Source organism: Macrobrachium rosenbergii, chromosome 22 (genome assembly GCF_040412425.1).
Source record: "Macrobrachium rosenbergii isolate ZJJX-2024 chromosome 22, ASM4041242v1, whole genome shotgun sequence".
In the NCBI taxonomy this organism is placed as follows: Eukaryota; Metazoa; Arthropoda; class Malacostraca; order Decapoda; family Palaemonidae; genus Macrobrachium; species Macrobrachium rosenbergii.
Window position 1 is genome coordinate 2,272,466 of NC_089762.1, and position 15,886 is coordinate 2,288,351.

General features: G+C 41.9%; 1 protein-coding gene across 1 annotated transcript in view; it reads right to left on the bottom strand.

Moving 5' to 3' along the window:
- The window catches only part of LOC136850529 (prohormone-1-like), a 139,511-nt gene that overhangs the window by 82,268 nt on the left and 41,357 nt on the right, over positions 1–15,886 (bottom strand). Inside the window, exon 2 of the mRNA XM_067124115.1 lies at positions 1,362–1,496. Within this exon, the coding sequence (XP_066980216.1) occupies positions 1,362–1,493 (132 nt within the window). The 5' untranslated portion in view covers positions 1,494–1,496. The remainder of the gene's footprint in view (positions 1–1,361; positions 1,497–15,886) is intronic.

Sequence of the window (15,886 nt, forward strand, 5' to 3'; positions counted from 1 at the left end):
GACAAGCAGTTTCAAACTTACAGCAACCCTTCCATACAGTAAATTTGTTCTCATATATCACTACGACTCAACTGTTTTCATTATTTCACCATTCATAATAGCATGAATAACGACAGTCACGGTTCCATCTTTCAGGCATCATTTATCTTCGCAAGCTCGTTTTTCATGCGGCATAAGCGTTCAGATTCTCGCTTAATACACACCACTAACGAGCACGCTATTAGCTACAAGGGCATCCACTTTACCGTCCATTCCCAGTTGTCCCACCGCTGGCCTTTGTGTTTCCTGCAGATTTCTCGAGTTCTCTTGTGACTCGCACAAGACACTCCTGTGTCAGTCTCATTTTTACGCCACGGCAGCTACTTCGCCGTCACCATTTGCTGCATAAGCGTAGCTTCCTCATCAGAACATCTAATCAGTGCCAACAGTTCACCTCCTACACTTGGTATCTTCTACAGACCCACATCGTATCTGTACCTGTTCCATCAGAAGTTTTCCCACAGAGAACAGACCTCGTAGGGGGATGGTACCGTCAGTGCACCTCATGCGGTGCACTGTAGGCACTGCAGGATCTTTGCAGCGTGCCTTCGGCCCCTCGCTGCAACACCTTTCGTTCCTTTTACTGTACCTCCTTTCATATTGTCTTCCTTCCATGTTACTTCCCTCAGCCCTCTCCTAACAGTTGATTCATAGTGCAGCTGCGAGGTTTTCCGCCTGTTACACCTTTCAGGCCTTTTACTGTCAGTTTCCGTTTCAGCGCCGAATGACCTCATAGGTTGCAGTGCTTGGCCTTTGGGCTAAATTCTATATTCAGTTCAGTTCAGTTCTAGATTCATTCCATAGAGAACAGACGCCATTTTACTCTCGAACTTCTCACGCAACTTGTTAACACTAAATACCTAATCTTTGGTTCTTATTCTCCCTTGCGTAAACCCTACCTCCCTTTTTGTCCCACTATCCCTTTCAAAAATGTACCACGTACCTGCCCAGTAATGATTAGAATATCTACGGTGCATCAGTATATCGTGACCGGAAATACTGAATATAAAGCCTCAATAGTGTAAATGACAGACTGTATTTTACCATAATACAAAAGAGGTTAAAAAAAAAAGGGGAGCTTTCTACCGTTTTGGCTGAAGTGGACCGCTGTGCAAACGGTCCAGGGCTCTTTCTTTTTTAACCTCTTTTGTATTCTGGAAAAATACAGTCTCTCCCATTTACATTATTGTGACTTTTACCCATTAATGATTAGATTGACAGAGAGATAACTTAAATAGCAATTACCTACAACAACCTGTCCTACAGTGCACAAGGGAAAATCTAAGAATGAAAGGTGTATGTAGAAGTGTCAGTGTACTCACATCCATCAGCTGCTGGCCCTGGGGGAAGGACTGGGCCTCCTGGTTGGGAAGGGCCTTTCCTGCTACGCTGGTGATGGCCAAAACCGTCATCAAGGCCACCAAGAGAACGGCTACTGAGCTTCTCGCTACCATGGTCTGCGAAAGAAGCAGTTCGAGGTGAAAAGAAGAGGAAATTTTTGTTGTAAAACTCTTAGAATACATATACTTTAAATCATCGCGGTTCAGCGTGTAATTGGCAATCAAAATGGTTAGAGAAGCTGTTGGAATCACTCATGCATGCATGTAGTCGACAATCTATAATAATGTGCAGTTTTCTCAAGGAAATTGTTCGTTCGTCCGTTATTATTGATAAATGTTACCAAACCCCCCCATTGGTATTGTAGGATCATTTTTCCTGGCATTTATACATTTCATCCAGTGAAACTCTATGCAGCGAAGTCTAAGCAGATGTGCAGAAACTTCTTTTTAGGCATTCAAAGATCCTGAAGTTTAAGGTATATATGTATATATATATATATATATATATATATATATATATATATGTGTGTGTGTGTGTATGTATATTATATATATATATATATATATATATATATATATATATATATATATATATATATATACACACATACACACACAAATATTCTCTCTCTCTCTCTCTCTCTCTCTCTCTCTCTCTCTCTATATATATATATATATATATATATATATATATATATATATATATATATATATATACATGTGTGTGTTTATGTAGGTATATCCTTCACGTAGTGAATTCCATCAATATGTCGCGGAGGCAAATCAATCCTACCGTAGTGAAATACGCATAAAAATATAAGTTTCAAATCCCTTACCACATTCAGTATAAAATATAAGCAAACTGGCCTCACGTAATGATTTCACAGAGATTTCTTATGTCAATTTAAATGAATCTTATTTTTTCTGAAAATGCGACTGATGATGTCTGAGACACAGCTTTGTTTCAGCTTCGTAGAACGTGAACATAATGAAATGATGCTTTGGGGGTATTTTAGTTATTATGCCAAAGGAGAATAGCTAAGACATCCCGTAGGACCTTTCTTTCCTTTTACTGTACCTCTGTTCATATTCTCTTTCGTCCATCTTTCCACTCTATCCTAACACTTGTTTCATAGTGGAACCGTTTGAGAGTTTTCCACCTTTAAGACTTTCGAAACTTTCTTTACTCTCAATTTTCGCTTCAGCGCTGAATGACCTCTTAGGTCCGGGCGCTTAGATTTTGGCCTTAATGTTACATTCCAATTCCAGGAGCTCAGTCCTGAAATCTGGAATTTCATTTCAGTGAATTTCCCCCAAATTTGGATTTGATTACTTCCCATAATTTTAACGATGTTTCTGATATTATTTAATTATATATATATGTTGATAATCGGAAATTTGCGTTTCAATAGCATTTTTTTTTTTGTCACTTAAAACATCTGCTCTTCAGAGCCTTTTCAGAAGTCATGCCGTAAAGAATGAAATAGGATAGGCCACCGCCTGGCCGTGGTTAAAGTTTCATGGGCGAGACCACCGAAAGATAGATCTATTTTCGGTGGCCTTGATTATACGCTGTAGCAGCTCTACAGAAAACTCGATTGCGCCGAAAGAATTTACCCGTCGCGTCGCTTTGAATAGCACATTATGTATTATTCAGGTTCCTAAAAAATTCAAGTAACAAGCTTTTATCATTTATGTTCGCGTCACGTCAAAATATAACTCGACGGATATTATAAGTGACACTTTAAATAAGTAATGAATGCGCCAACGTTTCTTCGGCGCAGTCGAGTCTTCTGTGCAGCCGTTACAGCGCGTAATCAAGGCCACCGAAAATAGATCTTTATTTCGGTAGTCTCTGTATAATGCTGTATGAGCCGCGACCCATGAAACTTTAACCACGTCCCGGTGGTGGCCTGGCCTATATCGTTGCCAGAAGCACGATTATGGCTTGCTTTAACCTTAAATAAAATAAAAACTACTGAGGCTAGAGTGTTGTAATGTGGTATGTTTGATAATTGGAGGTGGATGATCAACGCCAATTTGCAGCCCCTCTAGCCTCAGTAATTTAAGATGTGAGGGCGGACAGAAAAAGTGCGGACAAAAAAGTGCGGACGGACAGACAAAGCGGGAACAATAGTTGTCTTTTACTGAACACTAAAAATGAGGGCTAAGTTGGCCCTTTGAAAAAAATGAGGCTAAGTTGGCCCTTTGAAAAAAAAAATGAGAGGCTAAGTTGGCCTTTGAAAAAAATGAGGGGCTAAGTTGGCCCTTTGAAAAAAATGAGGGGTTAAGCTGGCCCTTTGAAAAAAATGAGAGGGCTAAGTTGACCCTTTGAAAAAATGAGGGGCTAAGTTGGCCCTTTGAAAAAAAAATGAGGGGGCTAAGTTGGCCCTTTGAAAAAAAATGAGGGGCTAAGTTGGCCCTTTGAAAAAAAATGAGGGGGCTAAGTTGGCCCTTTGAAAAAAAAAATGAGGGGGCTAATTGGCCCTTTGAAATAAATGAGGGGGGTTAAGCTGGCCCTTTGAAAAAAAATGAGAGGGCTAAGTTGACCCTTTGAAAAAAAAATGGGGTGGGTTAAGCTGGCCCTTTGAAAAAAATGAGAGGGCTAATTGACCCTTTGAAAAAAATGGGGGGACTAAGCTGGCTTTGAAAAAAAAATGAGGGGGCTAAGTTGGCCCTTTGAAAAAAAATGGGGGGCTAAGTTGGCCCTTTGAAAAAAAGTGAGAGGGCTAAGTTGGCCCTTTGAAAAAAATGAGGGGGGCCAACTCTGAAAAAAATGAGGGAGGCTAAGTTGGCCCTTTGAAAAAAATGGGGGTGCTAAGTTGGCCCTTTGAAAAAAATGAGAGGGCTAAGTTGGCCTTTTGACTTTCAAAGGACACTTCGAACATGTGGCTGCAGGGAGAGAGCGGCGTCCCGCAAAACAATCCAATAACGCCGGAAAGGTTTTCGTGGTCGTGATCGGTAAGACAGTCACTTTTGATGGAGCTGTTTTGCTCCGTACGTCAGCGTTTTGTGCATATTTGAAGGCCACGAAACCTTTTTGATGTCGAGGCGTTAAAGGGGACGCGCTCGGTCCCAGACACAAATCTCCTTCCCTCCTGAATAGACGGAGACAGAGGCAATCAGGCAGGAATGAAGTTGAGGGTTGGAATTGAGACTGACGATCAAAATAGAACTCGGTTAATCTTGTCAGGTTGCCGTTAACTGCTTCTCAGTGATTTGTAATGATGCACTGCGTAATAGTAGTTCTGGTTTTCCTTCTTTATAGATTTGCATCAAGTTGAAATAATGCAGAGCGTGTCTTCTTGATCGAGATGAAATTTATTTAAAAATCCAAAATTGACGTCAAAGTGGTAAAGATCCCGGGAGACTGCCGAGTAGTACTCCAGCAGCTGTAAATCAGATGTAAAAGAAAACTATTATAGAGATGGCTGCTATTTGTCTGTCCGTCCGCACTTTTTCTGTCCGCCCTCAGGTCTTAAAAACTGCTGAGGCTAGAGGGCTGCAAATTGGTATGTTGATCTTCCACCCTCCAATCACCAAACATACCAAATTGCAGTCCTCCAGCCTCCTCGGTAGTTTTTATTTTATTTAAAGGTTAAAATTAGCCATGATCGTGCGCCTGGCACCGCTACAGGTGCCAACAACGCATGCCACCACCGGGCCTTGGCTGAAAGAGAGAGAGAGAGAGAGAGAGAGAGAGAGAGAGAGAGAGAGAGAGAGATTTTTACAACAAAAACTCCCGAAGATTCAACGACCCATTTTTGCATTCTGGGAAGGAAACTTCGAAGAAAGTCTCCGTTCTCTCGGCAGCAGAAAGAAGGGCAAATTCTATTCGGGGTCCCTCGGGACGGAGCAGCCGACCAAGCCAGTTCCATTGCTATTTTCAGACCCTTCTGCTCTGTTGTTTATGCAGAGCTGCTTCTCAAAAATGATATTATTTCCCCTCGACTTCTGGTCAGAAAAAGCCGCCCTAAATACGAAGCCGATTACCCTTGAGCAAAGTTGCTAAAAGTTTTAATTGGCTCAAATATCGGGACGAAGTTACTCCCATATCAAAATGAGCGCTTATTAAAAATCCATAAAGTATCTAAAAGGCTCTGCTGCCCGGAGGGAGGAGAGGGAAATTTAAATCGTAGCTCGATGACCGTACCTCTCGATAGCCTTCGTCAGGCTTCGCCTTTTCCTCAAGGAATTGCGATCAGCCCAAAGGGATTCCTCCGAATCGGTCTTCGTTGTGCGAATCTCGTATAATGCCAAAATACATGGGAACGCTTTACGTGCAGAGAGGAGAAAAATTGCTCAGGTTTCTGCGAGATGCAAATAAATACCAGAAGGAACATTTACAAGTGAAAAATGCGCCGAAGTTTCTTGTACAGCGTATCATCAAGGCCACCGAAAATAGATCAGTCTTTCGGTGGTCTCGGTTTAATGCTGTATGAGCCGCGGACCGTTAAACTTCAACCACGTCCCGCTGGTGGCCTATCCTATATCGTTGCCAGAATCACGATTATGGCTAAGTTTAACCTTCAATTAAACAAAAACTACTGATGCTAGAGGGCTGCAATTTGGTATGTTTGATGATTGGAGGGTGGATGATTAACATGCCAATTTGCAGCCCCCTAGCCACAGTAGTTTTTAAGATCTGAGGGCGGACAGAAAAAGTGCGGACAGAATAAAGTGCCGACGAACGGACAATGACGGCGCAGTAGTTTTCTTTTACAGAAGACTGAAAATTACCGTATCATATTTCACTCAAATCTTAATATGCCTTCTTCATGTATGTATATGTATATGTATCTCTTGTCGCATGAATAAAATGATTTTGACCTTCTAATCACTGTTTGATGAAAAGAATCATAGATTTACACTCATTTTTGGACCACCATACGCCCTTTATAAAAGGAATTCCCGTACATTTTGTTATTAACAGATGTCTTGTATGTATATTTTAAGTCAGATTTTTGTATCGCTCTGTACTGTTGATCTGTGACACCATGGCGACGTAAATGCTTGAAATCAATTCATCTCTTTTAGTTTTCCGTAAAAGAAAACTATTGTGCCGGCTTTGTCTGTCCATCCGCACTTTTTCTCTCCGCCCTCAGATCTTAAAAACTAGTGAGGCTCGAGGGCTGCAAATTAGTTTGTTGATCATTCACCCTCCAGTCATCAAACATACCAAATTGCAGCCCTCTAGCCTAAGTAGTTTTTATTTTATTTAAGGTTAAAGTTAGCCTAATCGTGCGTCTGGCAACGATATAGGAAAGGCCACCACCGGGACGTGGTTAAAGTTTCATGGGCCGCGGCTCATACAGCATCTTACCGAGACCACCGAAATATAGATCTATTTTCGGTGGCCTTGATTATACGCTGTAGCGGCTGTACAGAAAACTCGACTGCGCCGAAGAAACTTCGGCGCATTTTATACTTGTTTGTTATTCATACTTGTTATGGGTCAATTTTAGTTATTTAGTAATGTGGCTTCTTCATGACGAAATGAGGTATTTTCCACAGATTCCTTTATTATCCGATGACCCTTAAGCTATTTTGGAATAATTCAAAGATTTATTGGCAAAGAATTAGAAGCAGGATTAAAAATCTTACGGGTAAGGAGAATAAGCCGAATTGAAGCCAAATTTCTGCACAAGTAAAATGTATTCTGACATTCTAAAGGAGCCCAGTTAACTGTTCCTTCGTTTGAATTCTGACCGACGTGATAGAATCATGACGAATCAAAACTTCTTTCTTTATTATTAAGTCAATTTTGAAAGAACTTTCTAATGCAATGCTCTCCTCGCCAGTAGTTCCTGCGATATTATCTTCGCGCGGATAACTAACCAGTGAAAAGATAATCTACGAAACAGAATTACTGGTTATTTTCCAAGTACGTTGACAAAGAATACAATTATGACACAGATGTGGTGGGATTAATCGAAAACCCCTGTATTATAAATCACAGATGTTATTGGACAAGGACAGCTCAGTGGTCTGGTTAAACTACTTTAGTAATAATAATGATATTGGACAAGGAAGATCAGTCGGGCCACCTCTTTTCTCAAATCCCCAGAGATAATATCCCTTCTTCACTTTCAAACCCACCTTGGCAAATGTGGAGACTATCGAGAAACTTTGCCTCTCACTTTACTATTCATTTCTAAACTGCACAGTATATTTTTTTTATAGAAACCTTACTCTTGGCACAGCCTGTTGCAGGCGCACAACCATTTGTCCTGCAAATCTGTATTCTTTCAATCATTTCCTTATTTTTCTTGACGTGACAAGTGCTACGCCCTCGATTGTCAAAAATAAGTCAGCCACCCCAGGCCACAGTCACTCGAAACCTTCCGCAGTCCATATCACTTCGGTGTCACTGTGCCACATAGCATCCAGCTTTGTTTCTTTAAAGAAAGTGGAAGTCGTGCATTTCTCTCTCTCTCTCTCTCTCTCTCTCTCTCTCTCTCTCTCTCTCTCTCTCTCTCTCTCTCCCTCCTTGTTACTTTCCACCCTCTCCTAACAACTGATTCACAATGCAGCTGCGAGGTTTTCCTCAAGTTACACCTCTCAGACCTTCCACTGTCAGTTTCCGTTTCAGCGCTGAATGTCCTCATAGGTCCCAGCGCTTGGCCTTTGGCCTAAATTCTATATTATGTTTTATTCTAAGAAGTATGTTCGGGGACATTCGCAGCATTTCTTTTCATATGAGCTCTCGAGGAAAATAATGTTTGGCAGCCGTTTATTCACCAAGACACATAAAGGTACTTTTGAATGATCGTATCATAGTTTTTATTATATCTGGAACATTTAGTGTAACGTGATAAAGATCTCATTCTCCTTTGGCAAAAGCAGCAAGAGGAGACATTATTTCGCCACTTCCACCTGTTTCTCTACAACGGAAATGATAAAAGGCTACAAGAACCACATTACTCTACAGTTTCTTAGTGTTATTGAAATATAATTCGGCTCAAAATTAAATTCAAAGTCACAAAAAACGAAAAGGGAATGCATCTGTTTACAGTTAAGCGCCAAGATTGCAAAAAACTTAATTCTGTGAACGGTTATGGACGGCCACTTATAAAAATGTTTGGGAATCAGTTCTGTTGGTCTCCATTATAGCTTATCACAACACGAAAACGAATTTTATGATACAGAAAAAGGGTTTGTTAGCCTTAGGAAAAAGTAACTGACTCCACGAGACCGTTTGGTGAAGGCGAGCTTTTAGTCAGGAAAGCTATATTCTCAAAGGTCTGATACTTAGTGATGTTTTTAAAACAAATAAAGCTGTTATTCTTCCATATTGATGCGGAACGCACATTTTCTTAGGAAGAGGAGCTTGGTGTGGTTGCTGGCGCTTAAGAGAGAGAGAGAGAGAGAGAGCGTATCATGTTCACGAGTACGAGAAACCATCTTTATATTTAGCACCATTGGGCCGATCGGAAATCTAGTGCCTAGTGATTAATCATCAGTTCAAACAATGACGTTTCCTTTGGTCGATGACTACTCAAGAAACCACATCAATATTGAGGTCAATAGGGACGGCAGGATGGACTCTGTACTTACGACATTTGGATGCAGCCACTAAACTCCTTCACTCAGATTTCCTTCACTCAGATACGCCCGGTGGTAATAAGGGACATATCTAAGATAAACATTCTTGCCTTTGTGAAATGTATTTGTTTTTTTATGTCATGTTGATAGCAAAACTCGTGAACGTACTTGAGTGATCCAGTTCTGCCTTGTGGAGAACGACCTTGTATAATTACGTATCCTGGAAAACTTGCAAAATGTTTGCATCCATATATATCAGGAATGTTTCGATCTTATTATTATTATTATTAGTAATAACTTCCCATCTCACCAACGAAGAGGGTCAACCGGTCCCGCCCTCGAACTACGCTGCCTGTCAGCTAATGGGCGCGCGCGCTCGCACGTGTGGATATGTGCGTATGAGAGAGAGAGAGAGAGAGAGAGAGAGAGAGAGAGAGTGGGTGTTAACAGGTTATCCCAAAACTAGAAGAACAGGATCTGAAGAAAGGTGGGAGATATTTATTAAACGACCATCTGGCGCAGATTACCATTTGGGAGAAACCAGCCCATTCGGACTTATCCTCATCTCTTGTAAGATCTCCTACTCACACAAACAAAAATGTGCCATAGCCTGAGCGCTCTTGCCACCGTCGTTACTCCCAGGAAAAATGCACGGTGCAAATGTCACTTATTTGGTTCTCATTCAGCAGCTTGGTTGCATACTCAGAGGACCAAAATTGTCCTCCGTATTTTTGGCAGTTGTTAATAACGACCGAACTAATTTCTCATTCTAATGTGAGAAGAAACTTCCTCGGTGTCTGTCGTTTCATTCTCTTGCATTTTCCTGCTAGTTGTGCGAGCCCTGTTCTTTCTAACGTTCTCTCTCTTTCCACGTGCTGGCAAGATTCGCAGTGGAAGCTTGTTAGTTACCCTCAGTGCCTCTTCAAGGCTTGAGCCGAAGCATGAGGTCTTGCTTTGGAGTTTGTTAACGCACGCGCAAATCATCTCTTGTACTCATTATCCCGTCGGAGGGGAAAGTTAAGTATACCTTAGTTTAACCAGACCACTGAGGAGCTGATTAACAGCTCTCCTAAGGCTGGCCCGAAGGATTAGATTTATTTTACGTGGCTAAAAACCAATTGGTTACGTAGCAACGGGATCTACAGCTATAAGCGAGAAATGAATTTCTAACACCAGAGATAAATTCCTCCAATTCTTCGCTGGCCGGTACCCACCCGCCCAATGAGGAACTCCGTCAGAGGGGCAATATCTGAAGGAGACACCTGTAAGACTCGATTTACTTGTTAAGGGTGGAGGGGGAGCTTGTGGAGTGGACGGGTAATGGCAAATGGACACAAGGAATGTAGCGAAAAGCATTTTCGTCAGACCCGCTCTCTCCTACCCTGAGGACAACAAGCTATATAATTACACACCTCGTTAAAGTGCACACTCGAGCGCATCATTACTAAGGGAACAAAAGACCCCCCGAGAGGCGGAGGCTTCTGCCTCCTGAAGTGAGCAGTCGAGAGGGAGGTGTCCCTGAGGAAGGAACAAAAACTTGGAGGGTGATTCAGCGGCCTAGTTTTAGATGGAGCGAACTTCAAAGGGAACCACGCCGTCAGCTCTGGTGTGTTGTGAATACGCCAGATAGACCGCCACCGTGCATTACTCAGCCGCACACAAGAGGCCAGTGGAACAGCCGAGGGAAAAAAGGTCCGTTTGTGATCTTTCCCCCCGCCCCCTCCCCTCGCAGATGGAGCGGTCGAGAACGCGCATGCGTCGCCGGACACTGCGGTCGAGTGACTTGAGCCTCCTTTGTTGGACCCTAGGTTTCATTGTAAGAACAATGTCATTGTTATTGTCGTCGTCATTAGCGCGTCATTCTTATTACCAAAATCGTTGCCTTGTCATTTCCATTAATATTGTTTTTGTCGTTATTGCCATTTTCCTCGCCCTTATTTTCATAAGCAAATGTTATAATTATCTTCATCTAAATTGTCCTCACCAAAATCACCCTGGTATTTATCATCGTTGCCATTCGTCTTATCACCATCATTTCCTTTTTCATCTTCGTTGGCATTTTTATTCTCATCTCCTTCATTCTCTTGAGCTTCATTTCCTTTGGTATTATAATAATGGTCATCTTCCGCAGTACAATAATGTCCATGTCAGGATTAATTTGGTTACTAGTCCAAAATAATTTAGCCATGTCTTCAGTACAGCAATGTCCATATCAGTATCAGTTTACTAATCCAAATGAGGTTTGGAGTATTTAGGGGGTCTAGTGTCTGTGAAGTCTTCGGTAAAACTGTTGGTTCGTTTATTTTCATTATTTAGGTTAGTGCAGCATCTCTCCTAACGTTAAAAAGAAAAATTCAACTTCGGAGACTAAGGAAAACAGAAGTGCCAGGGGAATTCCTAAGTTAGCTTTAGAGAGAGATGTTTTCTCTTTAAGTCTGTTGGAAAGAACCGGGGTGAGGGTGGTGAGATGGACTGCTGGAATGTCACTACTGGAAAGGAGGGAGAGTCAAGATATAAGAAGAATGTGTGGTATATGCAATGTAAAGGAGAAGGCTGGGGAGGGAAGCTCGTCTGAGACACTGTGGCCATGTAATAAGAAGAGAGGAGGTGGACCCAATCAAGAGAGCCAAGAACATGCCAGTGATTGGGAGGAGGATTGTGGGAAGTCAGCAGATGAGATGGGTGGATGTGGTGAGGAGGGGTGTGGGTGAGGTGGAACGGGGGGGTAGAAGATGCAAGGAATAGACGGAGAAAGTTGACTCGAGCGGCCGACCCTGCTATACAGTGGGATTAATAAAGTCGAAAGAAGAAGAAGTTTTCTCTGTATATCCACTCTGGGCACACTTGTGCTTTGTAGGGAAGCATTTCCTGCTTTCAATTTTTCCCATTCTTATAAAAACTGGTTTTTTCTGGTCTATCAGAAAATTGCAACTCTAGTTAACAATAGTGTCCGAAATCCTGGTCCTTGCCAACTTCCTTCCAGTGCGCACATCTGTGCACATCTGTTATGCGATGCAACGCTTTATAAAAAGCGAGTCAAATTGTTTGATATGAGTGACAGATGTGACCAAAATCCCTGAGCCTTTTATGTGTCTGCGCGTTGGCCAAGTTTTTTCTTCTTAAGAGTAAATATGACCTTTCCCCCAAAGAAAGAGGCTGATATCGATGACTAACCTGAATCTGATGCAGAAATTAAACTTTTCACAAACGACAGTTTTGAAATCAGTTTGTGGTGGACTGCAGTTCTTTATGACACGTTGCTTTGATCTGTCATTCATTTTTTGCAGTTATTCACAATTCCTCAAGAGCTCCGCAGGTCTGATTCTCCGTAGTATTATTGAGGTCGCTGGCGGTGAAACATAACATAAACAAGTAAAAATTGCGCGAAGTTTCTTCGGCGCAATCGAGTTTTCTGTAAATCAGGGCCACCGAAAATAGATCATTCAGTCTTTCGGTAGTCTCGGTTTAATGCTGTGTGAGCCGCGGTCCGTGAAACTTTAACCATGGCCCGGTGGTGACCTGGCCTTTATCGTTGCCAGATGCACGATTATGGCTAACTTTAGCCTTAAACAAAATAAAAACTACTGAAGCTAGAGGGCTGCAATTTGGTATGTTTGCAGATTGTAGGATGGATGATGAACATACCAATTTGCAGCCCTCTAGCCTCAGTAGTTTTTAAGATGTGAGGGCGGACAGAAAAAGTGCGGACGGACAGACAAAGCCGGAACAATAGTTTTCTTTTCAGAAAACTAAAAAAAAAAAAAAAGAAATAATGATAATACTTTGAACCCACGTGAACTCTGCGATGTATATCAGTCCAGGCCCGTTTCCTGATTACAGAACGTTTTAAAACAGCACATTTTCGTTTGACGCAGATATTGTGGCTGGCAGTCAATTTGAAATGAAAGGAAAGACGTAAAAACTCGCCAGAAACCGGAAGTTTCTTCGGCTGAAAGACTGACCCAGCCCCCCGCCCCAACCCCAACCCCCCCGCCCGCCCAACTTGTATTTTCGCTCTCTTACCGTCCCCATAGGAGCACTTCTGTCTGACAACTTTTCCGTCTCTTGTGTGTGTTGGTCTTGAATCGTCGGGGGACGAGTTGATCAAAAGAGTCCCTCGGTGGGGATCTTCTTTCAGGGATCGTGAGTTATACCTCCTGGTTCTTCCCACTCGCATATTAATCAGAATTATAAATGGAAATCAGTCTCCTTATTGACGGTCTAGACTTCCTGTAAACAAACAGATATAGGACGCGGTTCATGAATGATTGATATCTGGTCGTCATATTTGGCCACGAGCCCCTGAGAGTTACACTGCCAAGTAAAGGAATTCATTTTCGATCACCGGGATGACCCACGGAAAGACACCACATCCCACGCACTGTACTTGCACTGTCAGAAATGCCAGTAAAATTGAAATAATTTTGCAATTGCCTCATGATTTTAAAGCATCAGATCTTGTACGTTCTGCGCCTTTTATAGTAGAAGTTGGATTTTGTTTCAACTCGACTGATATGTAGGTAATCGATGATTTTGTTTCAACTCGACTGATATGTAGGTGATCGATGCCATTGCATGTCGAGAGAGAAATTAACTTTAAAAGTCTGTCTATAAACATCTAAGACACTTAATGCTGATATAAGATTTTTTTCGGTTCGTTGCTTCACTCGGATAATGTATACGTTCAATTCCGTCTTCGGCACATCCCTGATGTTTGTGGTTGTTCTGGATCGTTCCTGATGTAACTCCACACCCATCCGAAAAGAAATGCTGACAGGCAGCCTTCTTACCTTTGATCATTCTAGCCACAGGTATGGAATGATGCTGGTGAGTACTGGAAAGTAATACGAAGGTGGTGTTCATATTTCAAAACAGCTACAGGAAACCCAGGTGCTGTGTTCAGCTACATCACTTTCGTTTTATGTTACTGTACTGCAGTACTTTTCTCTCTCTCTCTCTCTCTCTCTCTCTCTCTCTCTCTCTCTCTCTCTCTCTCTCTCTCTCTCTAAGAAGAAGAAGTACAAGCACAAGGAAAAGAACAACAACAACAATTTTGTTCTTCTTTGGCCATTAATTGAGGGGAAATGAATTAAGATATTTGATCACACACTATAGGATGGTTAGCGACAAACTGCCCCCTTGCAGTTGAAGTAAAGAAGCGTTCTCTGATGTCTGTCACATGACAATTGAAGAATGAAGGCAAGTGGATTTCTCCAGTACTTCCAAGAAATTGTTACAGAGCCACATAACTGTTGCCTGAATACCTTAACTCCTCACAATTCTGTGACGCCCATCACAGTGTCTGAAGTATTAGTCATGCGAGACGCCATCGTCTTCAACGAGTGAACGCTATTGTTGTTGTCCATTCCCCCTTACCTGCTGCCAGGCTCATATCATTAGCTTAAAGACCCTAAGCAGATGCGCGACCCTCATCCGTTGACCTTTGCCTCGTGATTGTCATGACATTTTCTGTCCCTGACTCTGACATTTGATGGGTGTCCTCCGTGGTTGGAGCCCCTGCCACCCAGAAGGTGATTTCAAGTTCGGGGATACTTAGCCTGAATGCCAAAGTGGAAGGGCAGAGGCATTTGTAGCCTATGACCTATACGTAATTCGTGAAACTGTAAAGATAAGTATTTAATTGCGATTCACGTGCAGATTTATTGCTGCTTAAGCACCTTGTTTTTTATCCCTACTGTCATTCAAGAGGCCTTGATCATTTCGGAAAGAATTGACAGATAATTATGGCGTTTGAGAATATTTCCTGCACGTATATCCGGTATCTCATGTAAATAATGACACCAGGCTTAGATTCCAATGCTCTGCGCAGCAACTCAAACACAGTTTTGTCCTCTTCGCGTATTTGGTTGTGGAGTGACAGCTGCTTCGTCATACAGCAGGAGAATGTTTCTTGATTTAGATTTATAAATCAGAAAATCGTCAGGACATTTTTTGACAAAACATGTTAAGGGAAAATAAGATAGTCTGCCTTCTTTCACACCTAGAGTCGTTTGTTTTTCGTCATTATTATCATACTGGCTGACCAACCCGGCGCTGCCTGGGAAAACTCTGAATGACAACCGATAAACTCTCTCTCTCTCTCTCTCTCTCTCTCTCTCTCTCTCTCTCTCTCTCTCTCTCTCTCTCTCTCCTGCTAAGATAGTTGCCCCATTTATAATGCCCAGAATTTTTGGACATTTTATATTTCGTCCCTTCTCACACCCCATTTACTATCGTGCCTGAACTTGTATTTAAAGGGCATCAGGAATGTCACTATTCATCTCAGCGGCCTCAAAAACTATGGATTAAACATTAATATCTGTCGTTCTCGGTTATTTTTACATGTCACCCCTTCCCACACCCCTTCTTTGGTGCCAGTGATGTCTTACCCAAACAGTATTCTTTTCCAGATAGTAAGTCATAGGTATATTAGTTTGGTTGAAATTGCTCAACGTGTTTCAGAGTCATGCTGGAACATACATACATCCATTTTTATATATATAGATTCTGAAAAGAAACTAAAGTCATTTCACCGATAATTATGTGCGGTTGAAAATACATAATGGTGCTTTCGCTGCTAAAACACGGAAGAAAAACTCGGCCGACAAATTTAAGTGTGAAACCTATTACAATAGATTTTAATAACAAAGTCTAGGAATGCTCCTTCTATATGATGATTCTCATTAGTATTAGAAAGGTCAAGAACTCTAGGATATAGGATACAGGGGGACATAGTTACCATTTATGTGCACCACTAGCCAATGACAGCAGCTGTTACAACAATTCCCAGAAGGAGTGTTACGAAAACCAATCAGAGCGCAGAGAGCGGTAACGAACCAATTCTTGAGAGCTCACAAAGAGCAACTACCCCTTTCTACCCCAGGCTTTTTGTGGTGAAGGCCACGTTAGGTAGTCCGGCGGACAAAAGATTCTTTGTTGCTTCCATGTCATACAAGGTTATT